Raw genomic sequence first — 12,838 nt, 5'->3', positions numbered from 1 at the left:
AAATGCTCTTTCTTCTAGATTAAATTGTATTTTGTCCTTAAGGAACAGAGGGGTAGAAAGCTCACAGCCTATATCTTTCAATTCCTTTTCAATCGTAAATCCTTTATCAGCCAATACCAGGTCATTTTTTTCTAACATTTTTAATAAATTACTCTTCAGAAAGAGGCATTTATCAGATATTGATCCACAGTAGAGATCAGAAATGAAATTTATCCCTCCAGATGGTGCGATTCCAATCAGGGCTTTCATTGTATTGTTATTTTTGTAAGTGCTAAAAGTGAGCTGTTGCTCTTTAGGGTTTGCAGGCTTCTGCACAAATATTTCTGTGCAATCTATAATTACGCGGCAATTTGGATTTAAATGACGCAGGCATATATTCAAGTACTTGCTGTCGATCTGGCCAGATGTCTACTTGGCTGATTTTTAAATATACAATCTCTGTAACTTTGTTGAAAGTCCTTGAAATAGTTGAAGAAGAGACCTATAACAAGAAAATTTACTATTAAATATCAACTGCATTTCATAAGTCAAACAAAATATATTAGGAAATAATAAAAGATGCAAAACAATTGTTTGACATGTTTAATCTAAAACATGGCGAACAACATAGGTAACTAAAAAAATTTAATATCCCAGTTAATTTTTTATAAGACTAAAATATTAATTCCATAAACTCTTTGTTACTAGACTTTAGCGCCGCTACAAATGTAATCATATTAGGCTTCAAATAACAACCTTGGTATTTAATATTACTATTTAAAAAATTGAATTTAAAACAATTTAAAATCCCAAATTTTAATTCACTAAAACCTTCCACAGGCCAAATAAATTTTCTCGAACATTTCTCAATTTATAAAATCACCACTCGTGGTGCAGTCATATTCTTTATTCATCAATTGCTTAAAAAAAATTTTCCTAATAAAGCAAAAATTATTAGATGCTTTATGCACAACACAAATAATAAATTGTATTCAATTCTTTATATTTAAAAAATACTTCGGGAAAAAATTTAGTAACAAGTACTACTATTATTGATGATTTAAATTAATAATTTATTCTCTTTAAATTTTAACAGTAACACAAACAGCAACAGTTTATACAGAGTCTTCAAAAAAATTCAACATGCTAGTCGCATTAAGAGCTTGTTCTTCATACAATACTTTCACCAAATTTACTTTATATATAATTATTACCACCGAAGAGGATTTGTATTCATTTAATGCCATAGAAATAACAAAAACTATTCAAGCACACCATGAAATATGATTCAATAGAGGATACGACACCAACCATCAACTAGATGGCAGCACCAGTGAAGATATCGGAAGTTTCGTTTACTTATTGATTGTAATTGAAGACCTCGGTCAGCTATAATTCTGTTTGCTAATATGCTTATATTTTTATGTTAAATGAGTAATAAAGAAAATAGAATCACTGTTTAAGGCGGTAAGATAAAAAAATGTTATAGCCTATTTGGATGTCTGGGGAAATTTCAATTATTAATAAAAGTCAATTATTTATTTAAAAAAATATTTATTTATCATGATTATTTATATAATAAATAGTAATTATGGTTTCAAATGTGGACGCTCAATTATGGTTTCAAATGTGGATTTACGACGCTCTTCGAAAGGGAAGCTTTTATGTCAATACAATACTCTCCAGATGGCAGCATAATAATATGTAGTCCTTATCATTTAAAACTAACACTCGTTCTCAAGCGCACAGTTATGAAGCTTTCTATTGAAATGTTTTTCGAAAGAGGACAGCACTTAATTTCACTGAAATGATGACTTAAAGATTTGGCAATTTACATTTTTTTGGTAATTTTAACTGTAACTTTCAATTTGTATATTTTATATCTTAACGTGTTAAGTTATGAGAACTTTTGGCTTATGTTTTTCGAATATAATTGTGTTTCACTAGATTTTTCCTTTTTATTTTAATCCTTGAATGTTTGAAGTATTGAGTTTTTATTCTTATTTTGTCTACCATAATGGAGCCTCGGGGTACAATAAGTTTTTAACTGAAAGGCTCAAGCAGGGTAGTGTGTCCCCTAGAAGTACTGTTTTAGCAGATATGGTAATTTTTGAAATTTCGTTTGGTTTGACTTCTTATTTTTTTAAATTGTGTACGAAAGACAATTTGGGTTTTACGCTACTTTTAACGCTTTTCCATTTTGACTTATTGTTTTTAAAATGTTGGTCTTCATTTTTGTTTAATTCCATTTTTTATACTTTTAATGTAACTGATCTGATCTTTAGATTTAACATTTTAAATTTGATCCTAAACTTCTTTTTGAATTTCAGAAGATTATGAAATTATTAACAAAGACTGCTGAATGGGAAACATGGTATGAAGGGCTACGCTAAATGAACTCATTGAATAATAAGGATATTGATTATGGTTATGATAATTGAAAGGAACAATATGATATGCCAGATACACTTTAAAGATGTTATCATNGAAATAGTAATGTAAAATTAATAAATTAATGTATATTAAATTAAAAAAATACAATAATTTCTTGAGATTTGTGTTATTTTTGAAAATACATCTTTTAGTTTAATTTTAAAAATTATTTTAAAAAATTTTTCTATTTACTTTTTAAAATTTACTACTAGTAGTTGATTTCCTTTTGAAATTTGTTGAGCTGAGAAACATAACTTTATATATGTTTATTTTTATCATTTAAAAAATCGTTCTATTTCAAAAAGTTAATTTTAGCGAGCGAGGCGACTTTTTATACACAGTTTCTTTCCGAGGTACTAGTGGGCCCAATAAGCTCGGATAATCGAGGTTCTACTGTATATATTTTGATTACATTATTTTTTAATGTGTATTTTTTTAAATAGATATATATTATTTGCAAAAGTATGCAAAAATATTTTTTTGCATACCTTTGCTTATAAGTATTGAGGTTCTTTAATGATTTACTCATGCCTTTTTCTGTTGCTCTTTAGTGAAGACAAAAATTACTCTTGAATATTTGAATTATCATACAGATATTCTTTGAATAACGCTTCACTGCCTTTCGCTGGTGTATTTAGTTTCAAAACTTTGTTGTTATAATAAAACACTAATGATTGTGAAAAATTCAACACTATGAAGGGATAGTCAGAAATTAATGAAATTTATTCCTTATATTATTGATAGTGGTTCAAGTAAGCGATCATATTTACAAAGCAAAAAGAAATCAGTATTTTATGCGCCACCCACGTTGAGCAATGAAATCCTGTACACGTCGTGGCATTGATTTAAACAGGTTTTGAATCTAATCTTGGTGAATGGCATTCCATTTTGCTTCAAATTGACTCCAAAGCGCAGTCTTAACTCCATAAGCTATACGAGTCGGAGGAGTTGATGATCAGAGGAATCCTTGCACGCAGTTGACGTTGCAGCAGATAGGGAGAAAAAGTCCAGCTAGACAGCAAAACACTTGCAGTCACGCTGTAACGTTTTGCTGACCCACTAGAATACGCTATACAGTCCGTCACAGTCATGCGGATGATGTGTTCCGAGCTATTGCGGTGCTCCACTGTAAGGGTTTTCGACTCGTTTGTTATCCCTGTGTTCATTTTTTCCCCCCAAACAAGCTTTACTGTTGTTGCATTACACGGCGTACGGGTTTCTCGATACAAAAATCCACCCTCTCGCATACCGACGATGTGGCCTCGTACAAACTCAATAAGTTGTTGATGTGACGCTTACCGCTTTTGCAAAGGCAAATTGACCTAAAATACATTCATCAAAAGTTTGGGAAACTCTGATTTACTGCAATAGAAATTGTTTGCTGTTCTTGTTTGCATATTGTTTATTAAACCATTTATTATTCAACTATTTCTTTACTTGGACTATTTATTATATATTTAAATGAATAAATTTATTAAACTCTGTATTAATTAATATTTATAATATGAATACCTGTCCTTCGCACAAGGTAAATCAGTATTTAGCAACACTACGAAGTCATGCTCAAAACTGAAAGACCTACAAGATTTGTGGCATTTTTGTGGGGAATCAGGAAAATTAACATAAAGTAAAGTGTGGTTTTTATTTTGCTTTCACTTTTAATCTTAACATAACAAATCCACATTCTGTATGCTCGTATGATTTTTTATTTTAAATTAGGCAGTGGTAAATAAAATAAGGCAAAGAATTGTTAGTCCCGACTTTAAATTGGTAATAAAATAGTTCGGGGACCTTTTTTTTTTTCGTTCCCTGATTATCGTCTCTCTAAAAGTGTTGCATATCTGGTTCTTCCACTAAATTTCAATTAATAAAGGTAAAATAATTCTTTTTTTTTTTTTACTTATCATTGTTTGTTGCCCTTTTCGATGGCTTTTAGTTATTAAATTAAGCAAAACTCGTGTTTTGTAGTTCATCCCATCAGAATAGAGCCTATATAAAATTTAGATAATAACTGTATATAAAATTTAGAAAGAAGTCCAGTTTGATTTGAATTTGTGCAGAATTTATCATATTTTTAATACAATTATAATTATGTGAAATGAAGATAAATATAGAGAAATGCACCCGCGAAAACAGAACACACATTAATAAACTATAGGGAGAAATTATTTTGTGAAAATTGAGCAATATTCTAATTAGCGATATTAGTTTCTACGATATTTTGTTATTATAATTTTGTAATATGAAATGAGTTCCGATTGCATTACATACATTAACGCCAGAATTTTAATAATGAGATCATGTGAAAAATGCTCCCATTCAGAAAGTGCTTAGATGTTTACTTTTAAACTAAATGAAGATAATTAACCACTAACATTTAAAAAGAAAATGTTTTAACTTAATTCCACACCCAATTAGAATTTTCTGTTTAGAATATTTTAATGTGGCTATAAATGATTTTCTTAACAAGGAATAAGGAAATCATGTTAATATCGCCTTTTAAATAAAAAAATATCGTCTTTCCTGAAAGGATGACTAGGCGTCGGAAGAAATCTGGAAATGGTTGCGGATTGGGTTAAAATTTGTCGCTTCTGGGTTACCACTTTTACGCCTAAACTTGAAAAAGATCAAATATTTATTATACCTGTATCGTTTACAACATAACGCGTTTTTTTTAACTTGATATGCCAACGAAACATAAGCGAATTTGAGAAACTCCGCAAGCAAGCTATACCCAGCAACCCAAAAACGGTGATATTTTGCATTAAATATAGCCAAATAGGGATAACTATCTCGTGATATTAATTTTCTGAAATTTGTGTTAGACTCACAACTAGTTAGAATTTATTAATTGCAAAAAATTTTTATGAATGGTAAATTTAAACACGAATAATAAACTCTTCCTAGAGCCTGTTCACTCTCATAAGCGGAGGGATACACCGAAAGTCTTCCGGTTTTGGGATAATCCTTTCTGCAAGATTTTCATTAAAGTCGAATTTTCACATTTCAATGATGTAGAATGTCAATTATGAAATTATTAATTTACTATTAGTCACAGAAATTAGTATTATAAAAGAAATGACTGTAAATTTTGTATATTAAAGAAAACTTTTATTACGTTACACTAAATTATTAAAAATTTATAATTCAATTGCTACAGATACAGATCCAATTTCGTGACTTAAAATTACTGATTCTAATTACATGGTGGTCACTCTTATTTTGTTTGGACGAGATTAAAGCAATTCTTTTCGACCAAATGTTAGCTTCGTATGTTGTTGAATTAATAAAGTCTTTATAGAAAACAATATTTATTGATAATATAAGTATACTCGTAGCTTACTACATCCACGTATCTACGTTCTACAAAATAATAATGTTTACATCACAAAATCGAAACTAAAACATAACCGCTGTTGCCATTCATAATTTTTACAATATATATGCGCTTACGGTGGGCCAAAGCGCTTACATTCGAACTAAATAATCGCTGTTGCCATTCGAAATTTACAATTGCGCTTACATTCGACCATCCTGACCTTTCAATTGAACTAAACTTTAAAATACATTACAATAAAATTAACTGGACTAAAAATATGAAATATTGATAAGTTTCTAACAGTTTATAAAATCATTATAAAGCAGTGGTCTACGTACAGTTCGTTTGGGCATTTGCCTTCTGGGTTCTTCATCAGAATCTTCGCTGAAATTATCATCATCTTCATTCCAGCTTCTCCAAGCTTTTAATTGACTGNTGTCGACGAAATGACCCTGTCGACGAAATGACTTGTCGACGAAATGACCCTGTCGACGAAATGGCCTGTCGACGAAACAACCCTGTCGAGGAAACGGCCTGTCGACGAAATGACCTAGTCGATGAAACGGCCTGTCGATGAAGTGGTGTCGATGAAATGGTGTGTCGATGAAGTGATTGTCGATGAAATGAATGCGACCCGCTTAAAATTAATAGTGTCTTTAACAATTTGAAAATAAAATAAATTAATAAATGTATCAAAAATATTAAACAAGCATCAATATGTTTATACTAACAATATATATTATATCACAAAATTGTTTGTATTACGCGTTGAAATAAATAAGTACATAAATTTTGTAATATAATTTATGTTATTAGCAGTTATTATAACCAACATCATTTTAGTTATTAAAAAACAAAGGAACATTTTATTTTTGTCCTTCACCAAATGTTACCTTAAAAACATATGCAAGAAAATCTAATGTCACACCCGTTCTCAATTTGATCATAAAGACAAAAAATTCCTGCAAAGGCGTGAATTCTTGAAGAGGACTTCTTCGTTCTTTGAAATTTAAAAAGTTAAAAATTTTGAAAAAAGTCTCGCTGTCAAATCCAGTAAAGGTGTTCAGTTCATCATTGGTCATCTCTTTAGGATTGAAATAGGCAGTTTGAATTTTTTTCACCATCTCTAACTCTTTAATTTTGAGATCAAGCTCATCGATGAGAGTACAAAACCCTATCAGTTTGTGTTGACTTGGACAAGGAAGTTGGCTCTGCTTCTGTATCCAAATCATCTTGTGTACTAAAATGAAATATATATACATTATAACCAATGTTAATGTTTAGGTGTGTAATGTTTACATATCTATATAGTAGTATCGCAATAATTTGAGTTTTGATTGTTTCAGTTTCCCATGAATTAAAGCTAGTGAGAAAAATCAGTTACCTCTCAAATAATTACCAAAACAATTTAAAGTAATTCTGCCTCTGATTTTTATTGTTGTTCAACCAGTCATCTTTAATTTATTCAATATTGGTAGGTGTACACTTTTCATGAAACACATTAAGATAAAATTAAAATGCTTTATTTTGAAATTTTAGGGTTTAGATAACTCGACGTTTTGATCGATCGAGGAAATTCGGTCCTATCCACCTTGAATTATTACTGTAAACATATATACACATTACTCTTTCCATGTTGTTCGAAAGTGTAAAAACAGCAGCTGTTATATATATTGTAGACTATTATTTAACTGGACAAGTTTTTAAGGTTCACAACAATGGAGAGTACATGCACATAAAAGTTTCACTTACCTGTTAACTGATGCACCAAAAGTGTATGATGTCGGCGCTCTAGTTCGCTTATTGGGTTTAAATTTAAAAAGGGACGGCACAGCATCTTTCTTTATTTTCTTTCTTTTAGTTTGAGGAGAGTTCCACAAATTTTGATAATCAAAACAATCAGGCGTAAAATGCTCTGAACACAATTTACTATGAACAGTTGGTTCAAAATGTTGTCGCTTCAAAGCAACAACCCACGCTCGCATTATAACTTTATCTTCCAAAGGAAATCTATGAGAAGATATTCCCTTTTCAATACATTCAGGCTTTGCTGAATTGTTTGTACACCCATAAGCACAACAATTATGAGGCATTGTTACATATTTAATTAAAAGTCGGGAGAAATTATTCTAAGTCCCATTGACTTAACATTACGCCGCCATCTTGTTTATACCCAAACAGCTGATTTCAGTGGTGTTCTTCTTCTCGAGTTGAGAGTATCCCATTGAACTAAACTTTAAAATACATTACAATAAAATTAACTGGACTAAAAATATGAAATATTGATAAGCTTCTAACAGTTTATAAAATCATTATAAAGCAGTGGTCTACGTACAGTTCGTTTGGGCATTTGCCTTCTGGGTTCTTCATCAGAATCTTCGCTGAAATTATCATCTTCATTCCAGCTTCTCCAAGCTTTTAATTGACTGACATGAGCCGTTGTGGCATATAGGTGGCCATCGTTAGCCTCTAATTGAGAGATTCTACCTGTATCGCTAGGAAGTACTTCTGTGACAACCATAGGTCCTCGATACCGTGGTTGAGTTTTCGTTGACTCCCCTATCGCCCTTGGATGTCTTCTGATTACAACGATTTCGCCCTTGTCAAACGCTAGTGTTCCAGATTTCTTTTTGTCATAATGCGCTTTAACTATCTCTTGCTCTTTTTCGATTTTTTCTTCTGTTTCGAGTTGTAGCTTCCTTGGATCATTCCATTTTCAACCTCTTCATCAGCAAACAACCTTATAATTCCATCCTTAAATCTTGGTATATAGCCATGAAGAATTTCAAAAGGTGTTTTTCCAAGAGTTTTGTTCACGATGTTGTTCAAGTTTCGTTCGACTTCCTTAATCCTACTGTCGCAATCCTTTTGATCAGCTTTTTCGATCGACGTAACTATAGTGGACAATATTGTTCGATTTGTTCTCTCAACCATTCCATTTGCTTGAGGATGGGAGGTAGAATTCAATGTGTGCAAGATGCCATTTTCGTTGCAATATCTCTGAAAATCCAGTGAAGTGAAACAGAAACCTCTATCCCAGTGGTTCCCAACCTTTTGTGGACAATCGCCCCCCTCTTGGGGTTGGCTGACACACATCGCCTCTTTCTCTTTTTGCTCAAAAACCATTCATTGCTACCCGTGAGCAACCAAACGCTAAGTTATATTTGATTTTAATTTAAATTGTAATGCAAATAAAGAGGCAATTTTATCCTGCCATTTTTATTAATTAAAAAGAAATTGTACATCTTTTTTTTTTCAAAAAGAAATGATATTTAAAACGGAATAATCAAAACATAAGTACATTTTTTAAAATTCATATTTTAATGTAATCAAGAAAAAGTTAAAACGTTAGCAACTAAAATTTGAGAAAAAAATGAAGAGTGAGAAAGTACTTTTTTACCACTTCAATGACTGCCCTGTGCTTAGTGTATTTCAGTAAAAGCTTGAATGTCAGGTTTTATGTTCGTCAGATTTAAACGCGGGTCGCAGGTCGCAGGCCTCCTTTGAAGCAAATGTCCAACCTATCTTTGCTTTGTGAGGAGCTGGACGACAGAACTAAAACCTCTCTCCACTAAATATGTTGACGGTAACGAGATGAGGAGCGGCTCAGTTTGTTTCCACAATTGTGGATAAGTGTCCATAAGCTTTACCCAAGCTAACTCGTAACCGTATTTTTTAAAGACGACCTTAGCATACTTCAAATCTAAAAACTCAATCTGTAAAGAGGAAATGAGCTTATCCACAACTTCAAAAGAGAAAGGATCGAAAATCCAATCCGGAATTTCTAATTTCATCAAATCTTTAAATCTTGATTCCATATCAGTTTTTAACTGATCAAGGTAATCAGTAAAAATTAAGCTTTTATTTTTTAACACTTTCTAAGAGTTGGAAATTGCATTAGCTCTTTGCGATGGCCTTGATAATGTTCACTTTATTTCCTTGAAGTTTTACCTTGATTTTGTACATTTTTTCAAAAATATCCCGTGAGGTACGCAGTTTCCAGCTTGCGTTGCTTCAAACTCTCACTTAAAACAGGATCAGTGGTGTCGAAAAACTCAGTAACCGAGTCAAACAATTCGAAAAAACGACGCAAACAGTTTCCTTTTGAAAGCCATCTCACATATGCAGATAGGAGCAAGCTTTCGAAATCTTCATCATTTTCACGGCAAAGTTCTCGGAACAAACGGTCATTGAGAGAATTAGCTTTGATTTTATTGATGCCAGAAATAACGAATTGTAAAGTGTCATGCAGGGCACCACTCAACTTTTTTGCAGCCAAATGTTGACGATGAATGACACAATGAATGGTGATGACCTCCGGTACTTTTTTTTAAGGTGCGCTAGAAGCCCAGTATAGCGACCAGACATGGCAGGAGCACCATCTGTTGCCCAAGCACTTACATTTGTAAGGGGAATTCCTTTTTCCACAAAATAGTCTTTGATCAATTTAAAAATCTACGACCATTTTGTATCAGTGATCAAAGTTCTTGTAAACAACATTTCCTCGTTCATCCAATCTCCTTACTCTCATTTATGAATCTCACGTAAGCTATTACAATAGCTTTGTTATCTATCACAGTTGAGTCATCAATCTGCAACGCAAATTTACCTTCTCTCTTAAATTTAACGAGTTTTGATTCAACGTCTGCACCCATCTCATCAATAAGCCTGGAAACAGTATTATTGCTCAGAGGTTTTATATTATTGCTCGATCCCTCACCCCACATGATTTCAACAATTTTTTTAGTAGCAGGTAAAATAAGAGTTCACCAAATGTGTGAGGTTTAGAGTTATATAAATATTTCGTCTATCAATCCGTTTCTCCTATTACATGCCTTTTAAAATCGGAGGGATGGGAATGAGACGAGAGAGGAACATTTGAGGAGAAGAAGATATATAAAAGATCATGACTTTCAACAAAAGAGAATTCTTGAAGGTCAGATTTCCGCCAGCGATACCAAAACGTATGACGAAAACGATCCTGAACTTGAAATTTTTTAATTTTTAACTATTGTAATTCTTTGTCTACACCAGAACCATAAGCTTCATATATGTTTTCAATTTTGATCTCAAATAGCTTTTGTCATTAATATTATTAGCAATTTTTATCTTTTGAATACTCGTCGCCCCCCGATCGCCCCCCTAAGGATTATCGCCCCCATGAGGAGTTGAGGAGCTCTATCGCCCCCTTTGGGGCGATCGCCCCCAGGTTGGGAACCACTGGTCTATTTGAATATTTAAGATTACCTTTTGGCTGGAAGAATGCACCGAGCATATTTCAACGTACAGTTCGTAGAATTTTAAATAAACATAAAATTAAATTTGCTACAAACTACTTTGATGATATTGTGGTGATAGGTTCGCCGCTCATCGTAAAATCAAGTTTATTCCATATTGTTATCTGTTGTCTTTAATCAATTGTGTTTTTACTTACTTTTGAAGTGAACTGAAATAAGAGTTCTGACGTCATCATATTAGAATTGTATAAATACCAGCACGCACATGACAGCCTGTCAGTATTTCTCTCATCACCTGTTGTGATGATGCTTCTTGTAAATCAAACCAACTTGTATATAAATGTAAATATGTTAAATAAAATATTAGTATCTCGAAGGAGCTATCTTCGCTTACCTCAATGGTGACCCGGATGTCTGACGATACAAGTAACTTTTATTTTTGATCATTTCTGTTTTTGGTTCTTGGATTAATAGGAAACTGCAACTATGGCGGAATCATCTGCAGTAAAAATTCCCATCTTCAACATCTCTGATCCACACCTGCGGTTCCATATGGTCGAAGCAACTTTCCAGCTTGCGACACCGAAGCCGATTACAGAGAGCAAAACAAAGTTTGACTACTGCCTCGCCCATCTTCCTCCTGAAGTAGCCGCAGTTGTAAGGGACGTCATTATAACTCCTGACGTAGACGATCCTTTCAGAAAGCTGAAAGAAGAAATTATTGCACGCTGTGGGGAAACAAAGTCCCAGGAAATTCGACGTTTACTTTCCGGAGATCAACTAGGAGATAGAAAGCCTAGTGAACTGTTGCGCACTATGCAGAGAAGAGCTGAATCCCACGAAATCTCAGATTCTCTACTTTTGGAAGTATTTTTAAATCAGCTACCGCAGCATGTTCAGTCGATATTGGCCGCAATCCCTTCACTAAATTCAACAAGAGCTGCTGAAATCGCTGATAAAGTTATGGAAGTGTCAACTTCAAGTGAAGTTAGCGAAGTTTCTTCAAATCAACAATGCACCTTTGAGCTTTTAGAAGAAGTTAAAGCACTACGAAAAGAAGTAGCTGCATTGCGGACACGCAGTAGGTCTCGCAACCGGTACTATGCGCAGTTTCGTAATCGTCAAAGCCAATCCTCATCTCCATATCGAAACTCCAAAATGTGCTTCTATCATCGGAAATTTAAATCTGATGCTAGAAAGTGTGTCAAACCCTGCATCTACCAGAAAAACCAAGAAAGGCAAGAGTGAATGCGACTAACATCTGGCCTCCAACAAATTGTCGCCTTTTTGTTAGAGATAGACAATCCAACAAACAATTTCTAGTGGATACCGGAATTGACTGCTCAATTATTCCAGCAAATAAAAAAGAAAAAACTCTTTCTCCGATTCAGACTTTAGATTTCGGTCTTAGACGAAAGTTTAATTTTCCATTTTATATTTGTGATATAACTAATCATATTATAGGTGCAGATTTTTTATACTATTTTAATCTTAAACCTAATATTAGAAAACGTTGCTTAAATGATATTAGTACTAATTTAAATTCTCATTGTATTTTTAAAACTTCTGACATTATTTCAATTAAAACTGTTCTTGGTGAAAATTATTATGAAAAATTGTTAAACGAATATCCTGAAATAACGAAACCTATTTGCTCAGACCAAATTGTTAAGCATAATGTTGTACATCATATAGAAACTTTTGGTTCACCAGTTTTTCCTAAACCTCGGCGTCTAGCGCCCGATAGGCTAAAAATAGCAAAAATGGAATTTCAACATATGTTAGATTTAGGCCACATGCGCCCATCCAAAAGTAATTTTTCATCACCTTTACATTTAGTCCCCAAGAAAAATAGTTTGGACTGGCGTCC

General features: G+C 32.9%; 2 protein-coding genes across 2 annotated transcripts; one reads left to right on the top strand and one right to left on the bottom strand.

The window, feature by feature from the left end:
- Positions 1-249: 249 nt before the first annotated feature.
- Positions 250-7,609, bottom strand: LOC122272980 (uncharacterized). The gene is made up of 3 exons (XM_043057027.2): positions 7,484-7,609; positions 6,625-6,971; positions 250-481 (listed from the first exon to the last, which is right to left on the bottom strand). Exons 1-3 carry the CDS (start codon positions 7,566-7,568, stop codon positions 293-295), a joined length of 621 nt encoding a protein of 206 aa, XP_042912961.2. The 5' UTR covers positions 7,569-7,609; the 3' UTR covers positions 250-292.
- A 2,528-nt stretch (positions 7,610-10,137) lies between these two features.
- LOC122272981 (uncharacterized) lies at positions 10,138-12,815 on the top strand. The gene has a single exon (XM_071188500.1). It carries the CDS (start codon positions 11,455-11,457, stop codon positions 12,214-12,216), a length of 762 nt encoding a protein of 253 aa, XP_071044601.1. The 5' UTR covers positions 10,138-11,454; the 3' UTR covers positions 12,217-12,815.
- Positions 12,816-12,838: the final 23 nt, after the last annotated feature.

This window comes from Parasteatoda tepidariorum, unplaced genomic scaffold, assembly GCF_043381705.1.
Source record: "Parasteatoda tepidariorum isolate YZ-2023 unplaced genomic scaffold, CAS_Ptep_4.0 HiC_scaffold_1305, whole genome shotgun sequence".
Lineage (NCBI taxonomy): Eukaryota > Metazoa > Arthropoda > Arachnida > Araneae > Theridiidae > Parasteatoda > Parasteatoda tepidariorum.
The sequence above is the reverse complement of the archived record's forward strand: the minus strand, read 5'-3'. Positions and strand labels throughout refer to the sequence as shown.